The following is a 14,197-nucleotide window of genomic DNA, read 5'->3' on the forward strand; positions in this document are numbered from 1 at the left end:
CTCCATCTTCACGCACGGAAAACCTGCCCGAGTCTCTCGCTTGTTCACAACCCGCGTACTTACACCGACGTCATACGTATTGTCAGTTCCTCTAGAGCGGCGGAAGGATTGCGGCTGGCGGCTCGTTGGTCAAGGTCCTTCAAGTGAGTTATTATTATTAGCGATAACCCGATCAATACCATCAGATGACCTCACCCGCCAATGAGATTGAACTGTAACCCGCATTCAGCATTCGGAATAGACTTCATGTCCTTCAGGAATGGCGTCTCCCACCGCCCGCCGCGAAGGTTTGGCTTTAACTAGCGCATCCGGAATAGTAAGCGTGGCACCGCTGTTCCTACCGGCCCCTCTCCGTGACCAGCATTTCCAAAGAGTTAACCTGGCTGGATAACGAGACGCGGTCCTGGCCGTATGCTTAGGCGGGAAATTGCGGCAGAAAAAACGAAAGCGAAGCTGAATGCATCTTTTCGAGGCGCAGCGGTTGAAGCCGACAGGGCGGTCTTTGATAGGTTGAACAGTTTACTAGTACGTACATTTATAGTTCACAGGAGATACTTAAATTTGGAAAGTAAGCGTTGATAAAGCAAGATACGCTGCATGACTTCATTATTGCAGCTCGTGGCAGTCCATGGATGATTAAGGTACCAGCACTTACTAGCACGTATGAACATGTTGAGAATCCGGAATTTGACTCAAGTGCACGACAAAGTGTGTAAAGTCGATGTCCAAAGGAGCCGGTCACGATGATCCATCACAACATTGTTGTAGCGATGGGAGAAGCAGTTTCCACCACGTCCATGAGCAATGGGTCCGTAAGTGTTCAAGTGACGATGAGATTTCGCCTTCAGGAACAGTTTTCTCGGGGAGTTTCGGTAGTCCTCACCATCTCCGTAGCACCCAGGCCAATGTGAGCCCTACTCGACTTCTTTGGAAACTGGGTCCAATGCGGGTATGCGAACGAGCGCAAAGCTCTTGGTGGTGTGAGGCAACACATTGACGGGAAAGATGTCCGGTGCTACCGCGTGGGGACAGAAACCTAAATTAGACGCCTCATCCAGCCCGTATCTTTTGATCAGTGCACTCCGAATCTATCCGAAACCCTGTAGGTGGGAACGCAGGAACATGGTGCATTGTTGTGGGCTAGAACACGTACCCGGTACGGTCAGCATCCTGGGGACACCAGCAACAACCGCCCGGGTAAGGCAGAACTTGTCACAAAGAGCTTTTGTTGAGTTTTCCCAAAGGGGGCTATATCCCCCTTTCCATCAGCTTTCAGAGCAAAGGCACTTGCAAGCGAACACGCGCAGGTACCCTCCGAACTCTACACAGTCCTCGCATTGCGTATTACGGAGCTTGTCGTGTAGTTCCTTACAAGTTGTATGAGAAGCAGTGTCCGTGGCAATGAGCGCTCTTAGCACGTTGGGCACATAAGTGACGATGTCCTTGTACTCGGGGTGGAGTCAACCACGTCCCTGGCACCTTGACTGATACGTCGTAAATCCGTAAGGGTGGCCAAATCCACTTGGGCGAGAATGAACTGAGGGGTTCCAGAGGTAGTGTGTCGAGCATGCCAATAATGTCGCACTGTGGCATTTTCGGGAAGTGGCCGTTGTCCAGAGGTAGCTTTGTGGGACTGGCATGAGCGCGCCAGGCAGCAACTTCAACGTCTAGCAGGCAACAGTGGTATACCCATACCCACAGCCCATGTGCTCTTGCTTCTTTCCATAACCCCTCCCGTGCACAACCCTCACAGACCCCTCCGTGACCTCTTCATTGGCCGCGGACTCTCACCCCTCTCCTCCCTCTCCCGCACCACCGCACTCCTCCTCTCCTTCCTCACCCTCGCCTTCGACGCTGGCGCCGGACCCCCGTTCGACGTCTGCTGCGGCTGCCGCCTCCCCTCCTCGCTCACACCATCCCCCACACCCTCCTCCGCCCGCACCCCCTCCCCTTCCCACTCCCTCCCCTCCTCCCGCATCCTCCTCTTCCTCGGCCTCCTATCCACCAGCGCCATCCCCGCCATCCCCGCCACCGCCGCCTCATCCGCCTCATCCCCCTCTTCTTCTTCCACCCGCCTCGCCTCCCTCCCCCGCTTCTTCCATCCCGCCGCGGCGCTCGTCTTCTGTCTCGTGGCCGTGGCCGCCGCGCGCCTGGCCGCCTGCTCCGCCAATCGGGCGTCGACCTCGGCGCTGATGTCTTCGAATTCCGGTTCCGGCTCCGGCTCCGGCTCGACGACTGCCGCCGTCGACGATGGTGCTGGGGGAGGAGGGGGTGGCGATGGCGACTGTTGCTGCGGCACGGCCGTCGTTGTGAAGGTGAATGGATACGTCGGGGCGGCGGCGGCAGTAGCGGGGGGATCATCATCGCGAGCGGCATGAGAAGCGGCAGCAGGTATGCTGTGCCCGGTATTGATACCATTGTTCGTCCGCTGTCTCTTACTCCCTCGCTGCTGCTGCTGCTGCCGCTGCAAGCTCTCGCCAGACGAGACGCGTCGTACGCGCTTCTTGTTCTTCGTTCGGGCCGCGTCGTCGCCATCTACCGGGTCGGCGCCGGGACGGTAACGACGGGCGATGAGGCCGGTGTGGCCTTCTTCAGCAGGAAATTTTACACCGTCAAGGTCGCGGATGGCGCGGGCGGCAGAGGCGGCGGAATGGAAGGGGACCTTTATGATGCCGTTTCTATGGGCATCACCGGCGGGGAGGTCATAAAGGTGGATTTCGGAGCGTGTGGGCTTGCGGAAGGGAGGATTGATATCGACACTAGTTGATGGCGGTTTTTTGTCAGCTTGTCTTTTGCCCTCCAGCTATTTCAAGCACATTGTAGTCTCCAAGCATTAAAGTGGGAGAAAGAGAAAGAGCGGGACCGGGGCGTGAGACGTACGGATCATACTGGCACCATATCGGCGAAAGACCTCCCGTTGCCGTCACATACCACGGGATGTTCGCGATGACGATGCGCTTTTCCGCCTTGTCGGCTACCTCCATAATTTCCCCCGCCCTCACGGCGTCCTCCCATATCCGCTCTGCGCGCGCCCGCATCGCATCAAGTTCCGGGGTTTCTCCATCGACATGCAGGCTTGCCAGGTGGTCGAGTAGCGCGCGGTGGCTGCGCAGATTGGCCAGGTGCGTCTCGTGCAGCGAGCGCCAGGCGGCTTCGGAACTGGGCATTGTGTTTGCTGGTGCTGCCATGGTTTGGGTGGTTGGCGTATGCGTGTACGTGTGTGCGCGTTTGCGTCGACCGGCGTGCGGTGGAAGGGGAGAGTCTATCCAAGATACGTGTACGATGGGTATCCAATGGGCTCAAAACGCGGTGGTGATGGAAGAAGAAATGTGCGTCTCGCGGTGCGGCCGGCGCGGAGGGACGATGTGTAGGTAAGTTTGTTGAGCAGAAGCAAACAGGCGCGAGGTGCTGTCAATGCATTTGCGATCGATTGTTGGTATCGTGGTAGGCGTTTTCCGCTGGCCGAACGACGGCAGTCGAGCAATGCTGGGGCGTAGTTGGAAGGGGAGGAAAAGTCGAGGCGCGACGGGGAGACGCGCCGAGTCGTCCTTTCTCGTGTGCGTCGGCTGATCGACGGCAGGGGTGCGTGCCTGCGGGGGTGGCTGACTGGCCGGCGCCGCCTGTTGCAGCCAATTGCTTGCGCTCTTTGCAAAGCTTTGTTTATACACATGCTTACTAGTGACTTTAACGGACTGGCATCTTCCATGAAGCTTGCTCAACTGCCTAACGACTACGGCAAGCATCACGACAACAATCACGCTTTGCTGATCATGCTTTGCAGCTCCGGTAAGTAATGGAAGAATGGGGCTGCCGACATAAGAAATACCACATAGCATTCGAAATAGTGCAATTTTGCGGTTTTTCACTAGGCCAACATGGTGGTTTGGGTGCAGGATGCAATCTTTGATTGATTCGTCGTTTGTCTCATTTCATCGTCAGCCATATAATCCGCTCCCAACAAACAAAAGTGATACGATTACTATTAGTCCGTCATGATGCTAGTCGATCTGGCAGAGTAAAACTTCCCGATGCCTACTTCAAACCGTAGAAGGGATCTTAACTCACACGCCATCGTACAAGATACTACCACAAGTGACGGCCTTGCCTCGCGCTCCACTTTTCCCCATCCCCTGATTTCCACATAACGCCAACCCTCGCCCGCCCCAATCCGCAATGGAATACTCCCATAACACCATCGCTTACTTGTGTTCGTTGTTTCCTGCAACCGCATTCGACGATGGACTTCGCCTGGACAATAGGAACACGAAATGGAAAGGCCATGCTATGCCGCTACTCCTCAAAACCTAAAACCGCCCGTCCCCAGAAACGTTGCCAAATCCCCCAACCCTTTAAGGTGATCGTCGAAGGCTTTCGAATCTCGCTCGCTCGTCTCTTCCTCGCTCTCCTTCACCGGCGCAAGCTTGCCGTCTTCCGCTTCCAGCTGCTGGAGCTGCTGTAGCGGCGGTAGCGTTGGGGCTACGGCGCCATTCAACTCCACCTTGACACCGTCGCCATTGACAACAGGCGGAAGATGGTGCTGTTGCTGCGTACTGCCGCCGTTGAGGGCCATGGTAGCAAGAGGAGGGTGATGGCTATCGTGGCGCTCGTGCGATGCACCAGCGTCACTACCGCCCCGCGCGTTCAGCCTCGTCGAGAGCCGGCCGAGTTCCGAGTGCCAGCGCTCAGCGAGCGGCCAGACCGGGGCCGACTTGCGGAGGATCTCGAGGACGGGGGCAACGATGTTGCGAGCAGGCGCGTCCGCGTTTTCTGCGCCGCCAGCGCTACGAGGGTGATCGGAGGCGCCAACGACGGGCATGGGTACGCCTTGGAGGATCATGTTGGCGACCGTCGAGGCGGCGGTGTAGGCGGCAAAGAGAACGACGACGGGGTAGGCCGGCAGTGGCGCACCGGCGTCAGCGCCGCCGCTGACGAAGCTCGCGTCGGCGTCCAGCGTTGAGATCAGTGCCGTCACGCGCCCGGCGGCGTACGCGATGGCGTCGATGACATCAGTGACATCTGCGTCGGTGTCGCGGCCCCCTACACGCCGACCCATGCGGTGAAGCTGCTTCCGAGAGAGGAAGATGAAGGCGCAGTAGTATACGCTGTGAGTGAAGGCGAAGGAGTAGCCGTTGCCGACTTGTATGTGGAGGTCTATCTTGCCCGGCGTGTCCTGCTGGCGCGAGGGGAGGGATCTTGCCCATTGGCGGAGGCTGCCCATGATTGCGTGGTATTCAGTGTCGTCTTGCTCGTCTGCAGGCGGATCTGTCACCCACGAGACGGCGCGGTGCCAAAGAATTGCCACTCGAATCATATGGCCGAACTCTCCAACCTCAGCTTTGGGGCATTCGGGCGAGGTGTAGCCGGGTACTTCACCATTGAGGGTGGGAGTCGACACCGGACTCCCAAAGTGGAAATCATCCTCGCTACACGGCAACTGGATCTGCAGTTCTTCAGCGCGAATGGAGGGAAGACGCCCGTTGCCACATGAGAGAAACTGGTCCATGATGAAGCAGGTCCAAATGGTACGGCGAGCGGTCTCAGCGGCGACGAAGTCTTCATCACCGGTGGTGGCTTGCGGTAGAAACATTTGAGCCATGCGGCCAGCCATGCCGAGAAAAATGTAGGCACGTATCCCACGGCCGGAGCCCCAGTGATGCATGGCGAGTAGACAGAGTGACTGCACGTCGGGCACGGAAGGGCAATCCATACTCGAATTGATGTTTGCCTGAGCCTTCTCAGCGAAGTACTCAGACGCACCACCAGGGGAGCCGAAATGGCGGATCAGACCAGGCGAGGCCCTGCAAGAAGTGAGTTTCTTCTCTGCAGTAGATTGGGAGACGGAGGACTACCTGGCACCCGAGGAGAGTATGGCATAGTTCAAGGTCTGCGGGAGATGGCCCTCCCTCAGCTGGCGCATGAAGCTGGGACGGTGGAAACAGGGAAAAGGCCATAGGGCGAAGGCGCGCTCGCAGTCCTGGACGTGGCTCGGGTGCAGCTCAAGCTGGCTGGCAAGGTCGGATCGGTCCGGGAGGGCGGTGTCCTTGTGGGGTTGCTGGGGCTGGGAAAGCTGAGCGGTGGCGGTTGGGGACGTGGTGTTTGCGAGCGGCGGGAGCCCGGCTATGACGGGGGCCCTCGGGGCGCGCGGGACCTTGCCGGGGAAGACGCACTGCTGCTGGGCCTTGACACAGCCTCGGCACGGCTGGCCGTTGTCATCGTGGAGGCATTTTGTCTTCTGGCGGCGGCAGCGGATGCAGGCGGTGGCCGAGCGGGTGGCGAGCGGCTGGGGCTGGGGAGGGGCCGCCTGCATTGGGTCGAGTTGGGGCATCTAGGGTCTGGTGGGTTGGAGGGGTGCTCGGAGTTGGGGTGGTCGGATGATGGAGGCACCACGGGCCGGCGCGTTGTCTTGTCCGGCGCTAATTCAGCCGGTGCTGGCGAGCGGGAGGGAGGCATTCTGGGCAGCGACCGCCAGGGGGGCCGACCGGGCCTGCCCGCCCAACAGCGTGCGTCATCTCCAAGCTACGCCTACGCTCCTCGCTCCAACCTCCGGCCGATGCTGCCACTTTGCCTCCAATAACCGACCGCGGCCAATCCTGGGCGGACCGGCTGTCGGCAGCCTATCGGAAGCAAAGGCGCTGTCCTCGGGGCGTGGACGATCCCGAATTGTCGCCTGCAGCCAATCCCACCTGGCCCAAAATAATCAGCCCAACTCGCTCAGCCGCCCAGCCGTCCACGACCCTGACCAGCCCGAGGCGCACGTATTCTCAGCCTGTCCAAAAGCCCTCGGCACCATGTACTCAGCCTCCAGCCGACTACGCACCATGATATCGCCCCAGGACCCCCGGTTTCGGCGCTCAGAGCTGCGTTACTTGCATCCTTGCACACCAACCGACGTTTCGAAGGCCCGGTGGCCGGCCGGGACGGGCCGGAGAACCTGGAGCCATCTCGGGCCTGAATTTAGCAACCCAGGCCATGCTTCGCAAAGCCTTGCGGCCTTGTATTTCATGGCGGCAGTCACTGACTGCGCATCGCCAACGCCCTAGAAACCCGCAACAGACCGGATGTGCTCAGCCGGGTAGGTGTTGCGTGGGATGAGACTACGGAAGCACTAGTTTTAGACCCGGTCGCTCCGACAGGCAGCGCTCAGAGACCAATCAGATTCCCTCTTGTTCGGCATGCCGAATATACGGAGCTGCAACGTTTGGCCTTCCTCAACCACCATTTCTCCAACAGCTGCTACTCCAGGGAACTGCGCGTTTGAAAAGAGCACACAAATGTTGTCGCCAGGCTCTCTCATCTTCACTATCACCGAGTAACGCCTAGTATCGCCATCAATCTCGCGCCTTCGTTGCCTTATACATCACTCGCACTGATGTGAACGTTCAGCTCGAGTCTGACCCGGTAAAGCTCTGCATTCACCCGACTCGCGGAGCTCTAGCGACGCCAACACTCCGACGCCGCCATTACCGCAGTTATCCGTGTGGCTGAGAAGACGTTCGGCCGGCCCCATTTGCGTGCCACCGACGTAAATGGGGGCGTAGCGTACACCGGGCGTCGTTGGATGATGACGAGGCGAGCGGGAGCATCGCGGAGAAGCCGGAGATCGAAGTGTGGTGGCAAAGGCGGATCGTTGTCTCATGGGGAGCCATCGTGTATGAAACACGGTTGTTGCGCCGCGTAGCCAAGTTGGGTCCCGGCCCGTTTCGGGTTATGATCTCCAGGTGGTGTCTCTGCTGTGTGGAAATGGGGCATAGCGGTGGTAGACATGTGTGTCGCGACGACGGCCGTGGCGTGGAAGCGTGGTGCTGGTCAATCGGATGGGTGGTGACAACCAGACCTGTGAGGGTAGAGATATGCCTGATTGATACCGGTACCTGCTTAACATGTCAGTGATGCTCAATTGTCGGTGTCTCTCAAGGCACATCCTGACGCGACGGGTTTGGTACATCCATGAGTCACCAGCAAAACATTGCGACGTTGGATGAACAATCAATTGATGCTCTTCGACTGCAACACAGATGACCACCATTATGCTGGGGTATCTTCAAAATCAACGCTTTCTCTCTCTTTCCCCCCCTCTCTCTGCAACAAGATAATGCCAATATGTTTCCAAGATCAGGATATTACGTAGTCGTCAAAGCGATGCGAAGCGAAAGCGAATCACACTTTATCGTCCAGTCGTCGAATGGGCTTATTGCGAGGAGCCACCAGAGACAGTGATCACTTGGCCTGGATGATGATGATGACGTCAGTGAGTGCACATAACAACAGTAACTGTTCGCTGGAGGACTAACCGTTGACCCATCCACCATCCTCGCTGGCCAGGAAGCCGACCACCTTGGCAACGTCCTGGGGCACCGCACATCGACCAAGCGGGCAGTGGTTCGCCATGAGGCCCTCAATCTTCTCAGCGGACCAGTCAGGTGTGCCTCCGGGGATGTAATGCCATGCGTTTTCGGTGAACATGTCGCTCTTGATGCCGCCAGGAGCAACACCATTGACAGTGATGCCTCTCACACCGAAGTCGGTGGCGAAGGATTTGATCATGCCAATCACCGCCATCTTGCTGGCGTTATAAAGCACGTGGTCCTTGACGCCGAGCAGGCCGGCAGCAATGCTGGACATGAGGATGAGGCGACCATTGTCCTCGAGGTGGCGGAAGGCAGCCTGGCCGACGAAGAACTGTGCGCGAGTGTTGAGATTGAAGACTTGGTCGTACTTCTCCTCTGTAATCTCCAGTGTCTTGTCCCAGCTTTCGGTGCCAGAGTTGCTCATGACGATGTCCAGCTTGCCGAATGCCTTCTTGGACTCCTCGAACAAGCGGTTGATCTCGGGGACCTTGGAGACGTCGGCCTGGATGGCAGTGGCCTTCGCGCCGTTGGCGTAGGACTCAATCTCCTTGACAACTTCTTCGGCGGGGCCCTTGGAGGCGACGTAGTTGACAATGACAGAGGCACCGCGCTTGCCGAGCTCGAGAGCGACGCCGCGGCCAATGCCACGACCGGCACCGGTGACGAGGGCGACCTTGCCCTCGAGGCTGGCAGTAGGAACAGCGACAACCATGTTTGCTCAATGCTACAGTGGCGGAGTTAGAATGACCAGAAAGCGGAGTGTTGTCTCGACAACATACGGGTATATAGCTGGTGAAAGTGGCGACAGGAAACGGCAGCAAGAAGGGACGGTTGCGGAGGAGATTAATGGACTAACAGACTCAGGAATGGAACACAGGGCATTTTACAAAGGTAATTGAGGACTATATAAATGAGAGCTACAAAAAAATGTTACCAGCGGATCTGGGAGACGCGACGCGTCCCGGAGCCGGATCCCCGCCCTTAGTCCGGAGCACGATTCGCTAGCCCAGGGCCGGAGGCATGGCTTTCTGGAATCGTTCCACGGCAGTCCGATGGCGCTGTCAGGCGCCGAAAGCGCGATTGGCCCAACAACGTCAGCTGCGACGTGGGGCCAAAGTGGGCAGTGAAGCGTTTGCGACAGGCCAAGCCCTGTGGCATGGTGTTTTTAGCAAGTCCGAAGCACTAGCCGCTGAGGTGAGTGCATGCACCATCGGCAAAGAAGCGGGGTGATGCGTGCAGCTGGCAAGAGGGAGTCCGAAGGGTGGGTGAGGCTGGATTTAGTTTCCGACTGCAGGAACGCGTGCGTGTGGAGGAAGGATATGATGAAGCAGCGGAGGATAGCTACGGTATGGCGACACCGCGGCGCCCGCGCTCGGGCCCGGTGATTGTCTTGTCTGTTATCTTATCACTTCTGCGCCTCCGCCCACCGCCTAGCCCCTCGCCCGCCAGCGCACTGTAGCAGCAGCTCTGCACAAGCTCGACAGCGCCAGCCAATGGCCACAGGACGCCCAATCCCTCGTGCATCACGGCCGGCGGTGTCGCAAGCACCTCTGCACACGCGCATTCGAGCCACGCAGCGCCCGCGCCGGCCGCTGGCAACGGCTGAAGTGGCGGGACATCAAACGCCGAGATGGCGACGCCACGCCTTTGACGTGATCCATTGCTCCTGCTGCCGCCATCCTCCAGCCCATCCTCTCGACCATCCTTGATCCTGCGCCAGCCGACTGCTGAGTTCCGGTGCCTACCGCCGTGTGGAGACTGATCGCTGCGGACTTGTAACAGGGGCCCTCCAGTTGTCCCCTCAGGCACCCGACGCCGGCCGTCCTACCCCAGCCGCAATCGGCGAAGTTCCTCCACGCAAAAGCAACATCACCACCGCCACCAAGATGCACATTCTCGTAAGCCGCCCGCTCACCTCACACACGCCCCTCGGCAGACGTCATTGACAGAACCTCCTTCCAGGTCACCAACGACGACGGCCCGCCGTCCAACGACTCCTCGCCCTACGTGCACCCCTTCATCGCTGCCCTCCAAGCCCACGGCCACACTGTCTCTGTCGTACTGCCGCACGTGCAGCGCTCATGGATCGGAAAGGCACACATCGTCGGCCACAGCATCCGCCCGACCTACTTCCGCCCTGATCCCATCCCCGCCACTCTGCCCACCTCTGAAGATGGCACTCCACGCTACCCCAACACCGGAACCACCGACTCGCGTCCCCTGCCTCTCTCGTCATCCGCCGAGGAGTGGGTGCTCGTCGACAGCACGCCCGCGTCATGTGTTCAGATCGGCCTGCATCACTACTTCCGCGACCGTGGCCCCATCGACCTGATTGTCTCGGGCCCGAACTACGGCAGGAATACAACGGCAGTGTTTGCGCTGAGCAGCGGAACCATTGGCGGTGCCATGGAGGGCGCCGTGTGTGGGAAGCGCTCCATCGCCCTGAGCTTTGCCTTTTTCGACCGCAACCACGACGCCACCATCATTGCGGAAGCGTGCGAGCAGGCGGTCAAGGTGATTGAGCATCTGGCGACGAACTGGGGCTCGGACGCGCAGCTGTATACCGTCAACGTGCCGCTTCAGGCGGGCGTGACCAAGCAGAAGACTGTGTGGACGGAGATGCTGCAGAATTCTTGGTCGAGTGGAAGCTGCTTCCAGGAGGTGCTAGTACCAGAGAGCGAGGATGACGGTCCGGCCGAGGCTGAGAGAGAGCTGCGGAAACAGGAAGAGCGGGCAGAGCAAGGTGGGAGCAGTCTTGCTGAAAGCGGGACGGCCACCCCGCACGCGAGATATAACCACATGCACTTCAAGTGGGCACCTAAGTTTAAGGACGTCTACGACAGCGTGGAGAAGAGTGAGCCGGGCAATGATGGTTGGGCGGTGAAGAATGGTTTCACCAGGTAAGTCTTAACTCATCCTGGCTTTGTTTGATTTACTGACTGACTGCGACAGTGTTACGCCGCTGCGGGCCAACTTCATGCATTCTTCAGCGAACTACAAGGGTGAACTGCAATTATAGAAAACCGTGGTCAAGCAGTGAAAGGCTTGTTGGCACAATCCTACACTTGCCTTTTCTGCGGTTTGTATATACCCTTAAAAATTACCAAATGTTAAGCTTGTCATTCGTTGCATGCTTCATCACGCATTCTCCATTCTGCAATATGTCAACTCAATATAGGCCAGCGAAAGATAACGAAAACATCAAGCATGCAATGGTATACCGACACATTGATCTGAATCTCACGGTTCACACCACCTTCTTGTCCTGGCCGAATGTACTCGCGGCCGTTCTTAACCTGGTAGGGTTGAGGTGCACCTTCCCTAGCAATCCCCAGAAGAAGCTATCGGCTTTCAATACGCATGGCGGCAAGTGAACTCGCTCTGATGAGTCCCTCTTACCTTTCGTCCAGGTGCCCACTCAATGCTCAACGCTCCTTCCTCCGTGAACGCGGTGCGTAGTCTGATCTCCTCCAGCCATGCTACGACCTTCGTCCTCGTCTTCAACACTTCACCAATCGCAACAACAACAACGACAACAACAACATTCTTCATCGGCCATTCTTTGAATCATCGCCTCTCGCTGACTTCCCGTAAAGTTCGGTTGCCACGACAGCGCTAGCACTACTATTACAACAATGATCCGTCCGATACTCCGCCCGATACTCCGCCGGTCCGATGGGTCGGAAGGGAGAATACAGGGGCGCCCGCTAGAAACTGTTCCGGAAAATGCCCCGCTAGAAACTGTTCCGGAAGATGCCCCGCTAGAAATCGCTCCGGAAGATGACCCGCCAGAGGATTTTCCGGAGGATGACGAAGACGCGGAGAACCTGGGAAACCCGCTGCCGGAATACGCAGAGGGCTCGTCACACGCGGGGGACTCGGCATACAGGGGTAGTGATGATGAACGTATCACGATATCAGTATCGACATATGAGAAGGTATGAGGCACCACCGGGTTTTGTCTGATCGGTCTCATGTGGCTGACTCTCGGTTCTCCCGGAAAGCTGTCCCTTTGGATTTCTGGTCTGCTAACGCTTTCTTTTATGATATTGGTCGCTGCCCTTCTTTTGCTTGTTTACTGTTACGTTCTTGTTCTTGTTTGACGTCGGTCAGTTCACTGAGCGTCAACAACCAGCGAGCAAATAGAATCTCGGCAATCGTGTATTCAAGGCTTTCTCTCCATTATTAAAAATTCGTCATTAGGATCATGCATAACAATATTCACAACGCCTCCCAATCCTGCCCCCTCTCCTGACACGCTTGAGTTCAGTCCGCGTTGTAGATGGACAGCTCCTCGGACCCGCTGTCGTCGCCACAGGTCTCCTTGAAGCCGCCGACGACCAGCGCGCGGTCCTGCACCCACTTCTCGAAGCTGGCGGCGGCGCAGCTCTCGCCGGGCCCGTCGACGCAGCCGGGCAGCGGCTGGGGGCTGCTGTTGACGAGGGCGCGGTAGTAGTCGGTGCCGGCGCCGCCTTCGTAGCCGTAGCTGTCGCACGACATCTTCTCGACGGCGATGTTGGTGAGGAAGGGCAGGATGTGGGAGCTCTTCCAGGCGCGGCGGTGGTTGACGGCGTCGGCGGGCATGGTGGCGTTGGGGTCGTTGGCGCCGGTGAAGGCGGAGCCGTTGAAGAGGCCCATGGCGACGAGCACCGTCGGCGGCAGCTCGCGGTGGGTGAAGGAGACGTAGAGGCTCTGCGCGTCGCCCGAGGCGTTGGACGCGCTGGCGAGCGAGGCGGCGGTGGCGTTGAGCCAGGGGTAGCCGATGGCGCCCGCGGCCGGGTTGCCGTAGCCCGTGTTGTGGTGGTACATCAGGTCGTTGGTGTACTCGAACGCGAGCCAGTCGTCCGGGCTGAAGAGGGCGAGCGAGCAGAAGGGCGAGGTGCCGCGGATCACGGACTCGTAGCCGCAGAGCTGCTGCATGCCGTAGATGTCCGAGGCGGTCCAGTTGAAGCCCGGGACTGCGGCCTTGAAGCGCGCGATGATGGGGGCGGTGTACTTCTTCTGGAAGGCCTGATGGGGTGTGTGCGGTTAGCGGGCTGGACGGCGGCGTGTTGGTGGTGGAGGCTCAACTTACAGAGGACTGCTCGCTGCCGCGCGAGGAGCTGTAGGCCGGGCAGGCCTTGTACGGGGTCAGGCTGTCGGCACCAGAGGTCTCTTCCTCGGGAACCTGCTGGAGGGCGCTCATGTTGCTGGTGCGATCCAAGCCGCTGATCAGGGCTTGGGCGCTCTTGACGGTGCGCTCAGCCGTCGACGTCCACACCTTCTTGGGGGTGCCGAAGCCCGGGTAGCGCCGCGACAGCTCGACGCCCAGCGACATGGCTTCCAGCGTGCCGATCTTGGTCAGCTGCTCCATGTCGCGGTCCTCGACGATGGGATCCTGCCAGGTGGAAAGGAAGGACAGGGCCTGCGAGGACGAGAAGTCGGCCGAGGTGTTGGCGAGCTTCTCGGTGAAGGGCTCGATATACGACTCGTAGTCGAAATCGTTGGCGTAGATGGCAGCATGGCGGACCAGGTACGCTGCGCGCGTCACGTTGCAGCCCTGCGGAGGGGCGGGGTCGAGCGGCGGGTCCTGGGGCGAAAAGTAGGGCGCGATGCCGGCGAGATGCTCAAGCGGGTCGAACTCGTAGTCGTCGGGCGAGTAGAGGATGCTCTGGCCGCTGCGGGCGTGGGCTGCGCCCAGGAGGGCGGAGAGGGCTAGGAGGGAGGTGTGCATCTTGTGATGCTCGTCGTGTTCTCCTTCGCTGCTCGCTGGCTGCGGATTGATGTGGATGAGCAAGAGTGTATTCGGTCCAAACAGCCCTTCTCCCGGTCGTGAGTTGCGGAGCTCTGAGATGTCAGCCACCTTCTAC

General features: G+C 58.8%; 6 protein-coding genes across 6 annotated transcripts; 2 read left to right on the top strand and 4 right to left on the bottom strand.

Annotated features, from left to right (window-relative positions):
- Positions 1 to 1,747: 1,747 nt before the first annotated feature.
- On the bottom strand, positions 1,748 to 3,188 carry BKCO1_2400039 (uncharacterized protein; the record flags this gene model as incomplete). Its single annotated transcript, XM_020273135.1, has 2 exons — positions 1,748 to 2,759; positions 2,881 to 3,188. The coding sequence occupies 2 exons, from the start codon at positions 3,186 to 3,188 to the stop codon at positions 1,748 to 1,750; spliced, it is 1,320 nt and encodes a 439-aa protein (XP_020130478.1).
- Positions 3,189 to 4,297: 1,109 nt separating this feature from the next.
- BKCO1_2400040 (fungal specific transcription factor domain containing protein) lies at positions 4,298 to 6,307 on the bottom strand (the record flags this gene model as incomplete). Its single annotated transcript, XM_020273137.1, has 2 exons — positions 4,298 to 5,798; positions 5,850 to 6,307. The coding sequence occupies 2 exons, from the start codon at positions 6,305 to 6,307 to the stop codon at positions 4,298 to 4,300; spliced, it is 1,959 nt and encodes a 652-aa protein (XP_020130579.1).
- Positions 6,308 to 8,286: 1,979 nt separating this feature from the next.
- BKCO1_2400041 (versicolorin reductase) lies at positions 8,287 to 9,060 on the bottom strand (the record flags this gene model as incomplete). The annotated part of the gene is made up of 1 exon (XM_020273138.1): positions 8,287 to 9,060. The coding sequence occupies one exon, from the start codon at positions 9,058 to 9,060 to the stop codon at positions 8,287 to 8,289; it is 774 nt and encodes a 257-aa protein (XP_020130578.1).
- Positions 9,061 to 10,234: 1,174 nt separating this feature from the next.
- Positions 10,235 to 11,367, top strand: BKCO1_2400042 (tubulin-tyrosine ligase; the record flags this gene model as incomplete). Its single annotated transcript, XM_020273139.1, has 3 exons — positions 10,235 to 10,246; positions 10,311 to 11,248; positions 11,301 to 11,367. The coding sequence occupies 3 exons, from the start codon at positions 10,235 to 10,237 to the stop codon at positions 11,365 to 11,367; spliced, it is 1,017 nt and encodes a 338-aa protein (XP_020130581.1).
- A 616-nt stretch (positions 11,368 to 11,983) lies between these two features.
- On the top strand, positions 11,984 to 12,292 carry BKCO1_2400043 (uncharacterized protein; the record flags this gene model as incomplete). The annotated part of the gene is made up of 1 exon (XM_020273140.1): positions 11,984 to 12,292. The coding sequence occupies one exon, from the start codon at positions 11,984 to 11,986 to the stop codon at positions 12,290 to 12,292; it is 309 nt and encodes a 102-aa protein (XP_020130580.1).
- A 322-nt stretch (positions 12,293 to 12,614) lies between these two features.
- BKCO1_2400044 (acid phosphatase) lies at positions 12,615 to 14,061 on the bottom strand (the record flags this gene model as incomplete). Its single annotated transcript, XM_020273141.1, has 2 exons — positions 12,615 to 13,358; positions 13,423 to 14,061. 2 exons carry the CDS (start codon positions 14,059 to 14,061, stop codon positions 12,615 to 12,617), a joined length of 1,383 nt encoding a protein of 460 aa, XP_020130528.1.
- Positions 14,062 to 14,197: the final 136 nt, after the last annotated feature.

Source organism: Diplodia corticola (genome assembly GCF_001883845.1).
Source record: "Diplodia corticola strain CBS 112549 chromosome Unknown scaffold24, whole genome shotgun sequence".
Lineage (NCBI taxonomy): Eukaryota > Fungi > Ascomycota > Dothideomycetes > Botryosphaeriales > Botryosphaeriaceae > Diplodia > Diplodia corticola.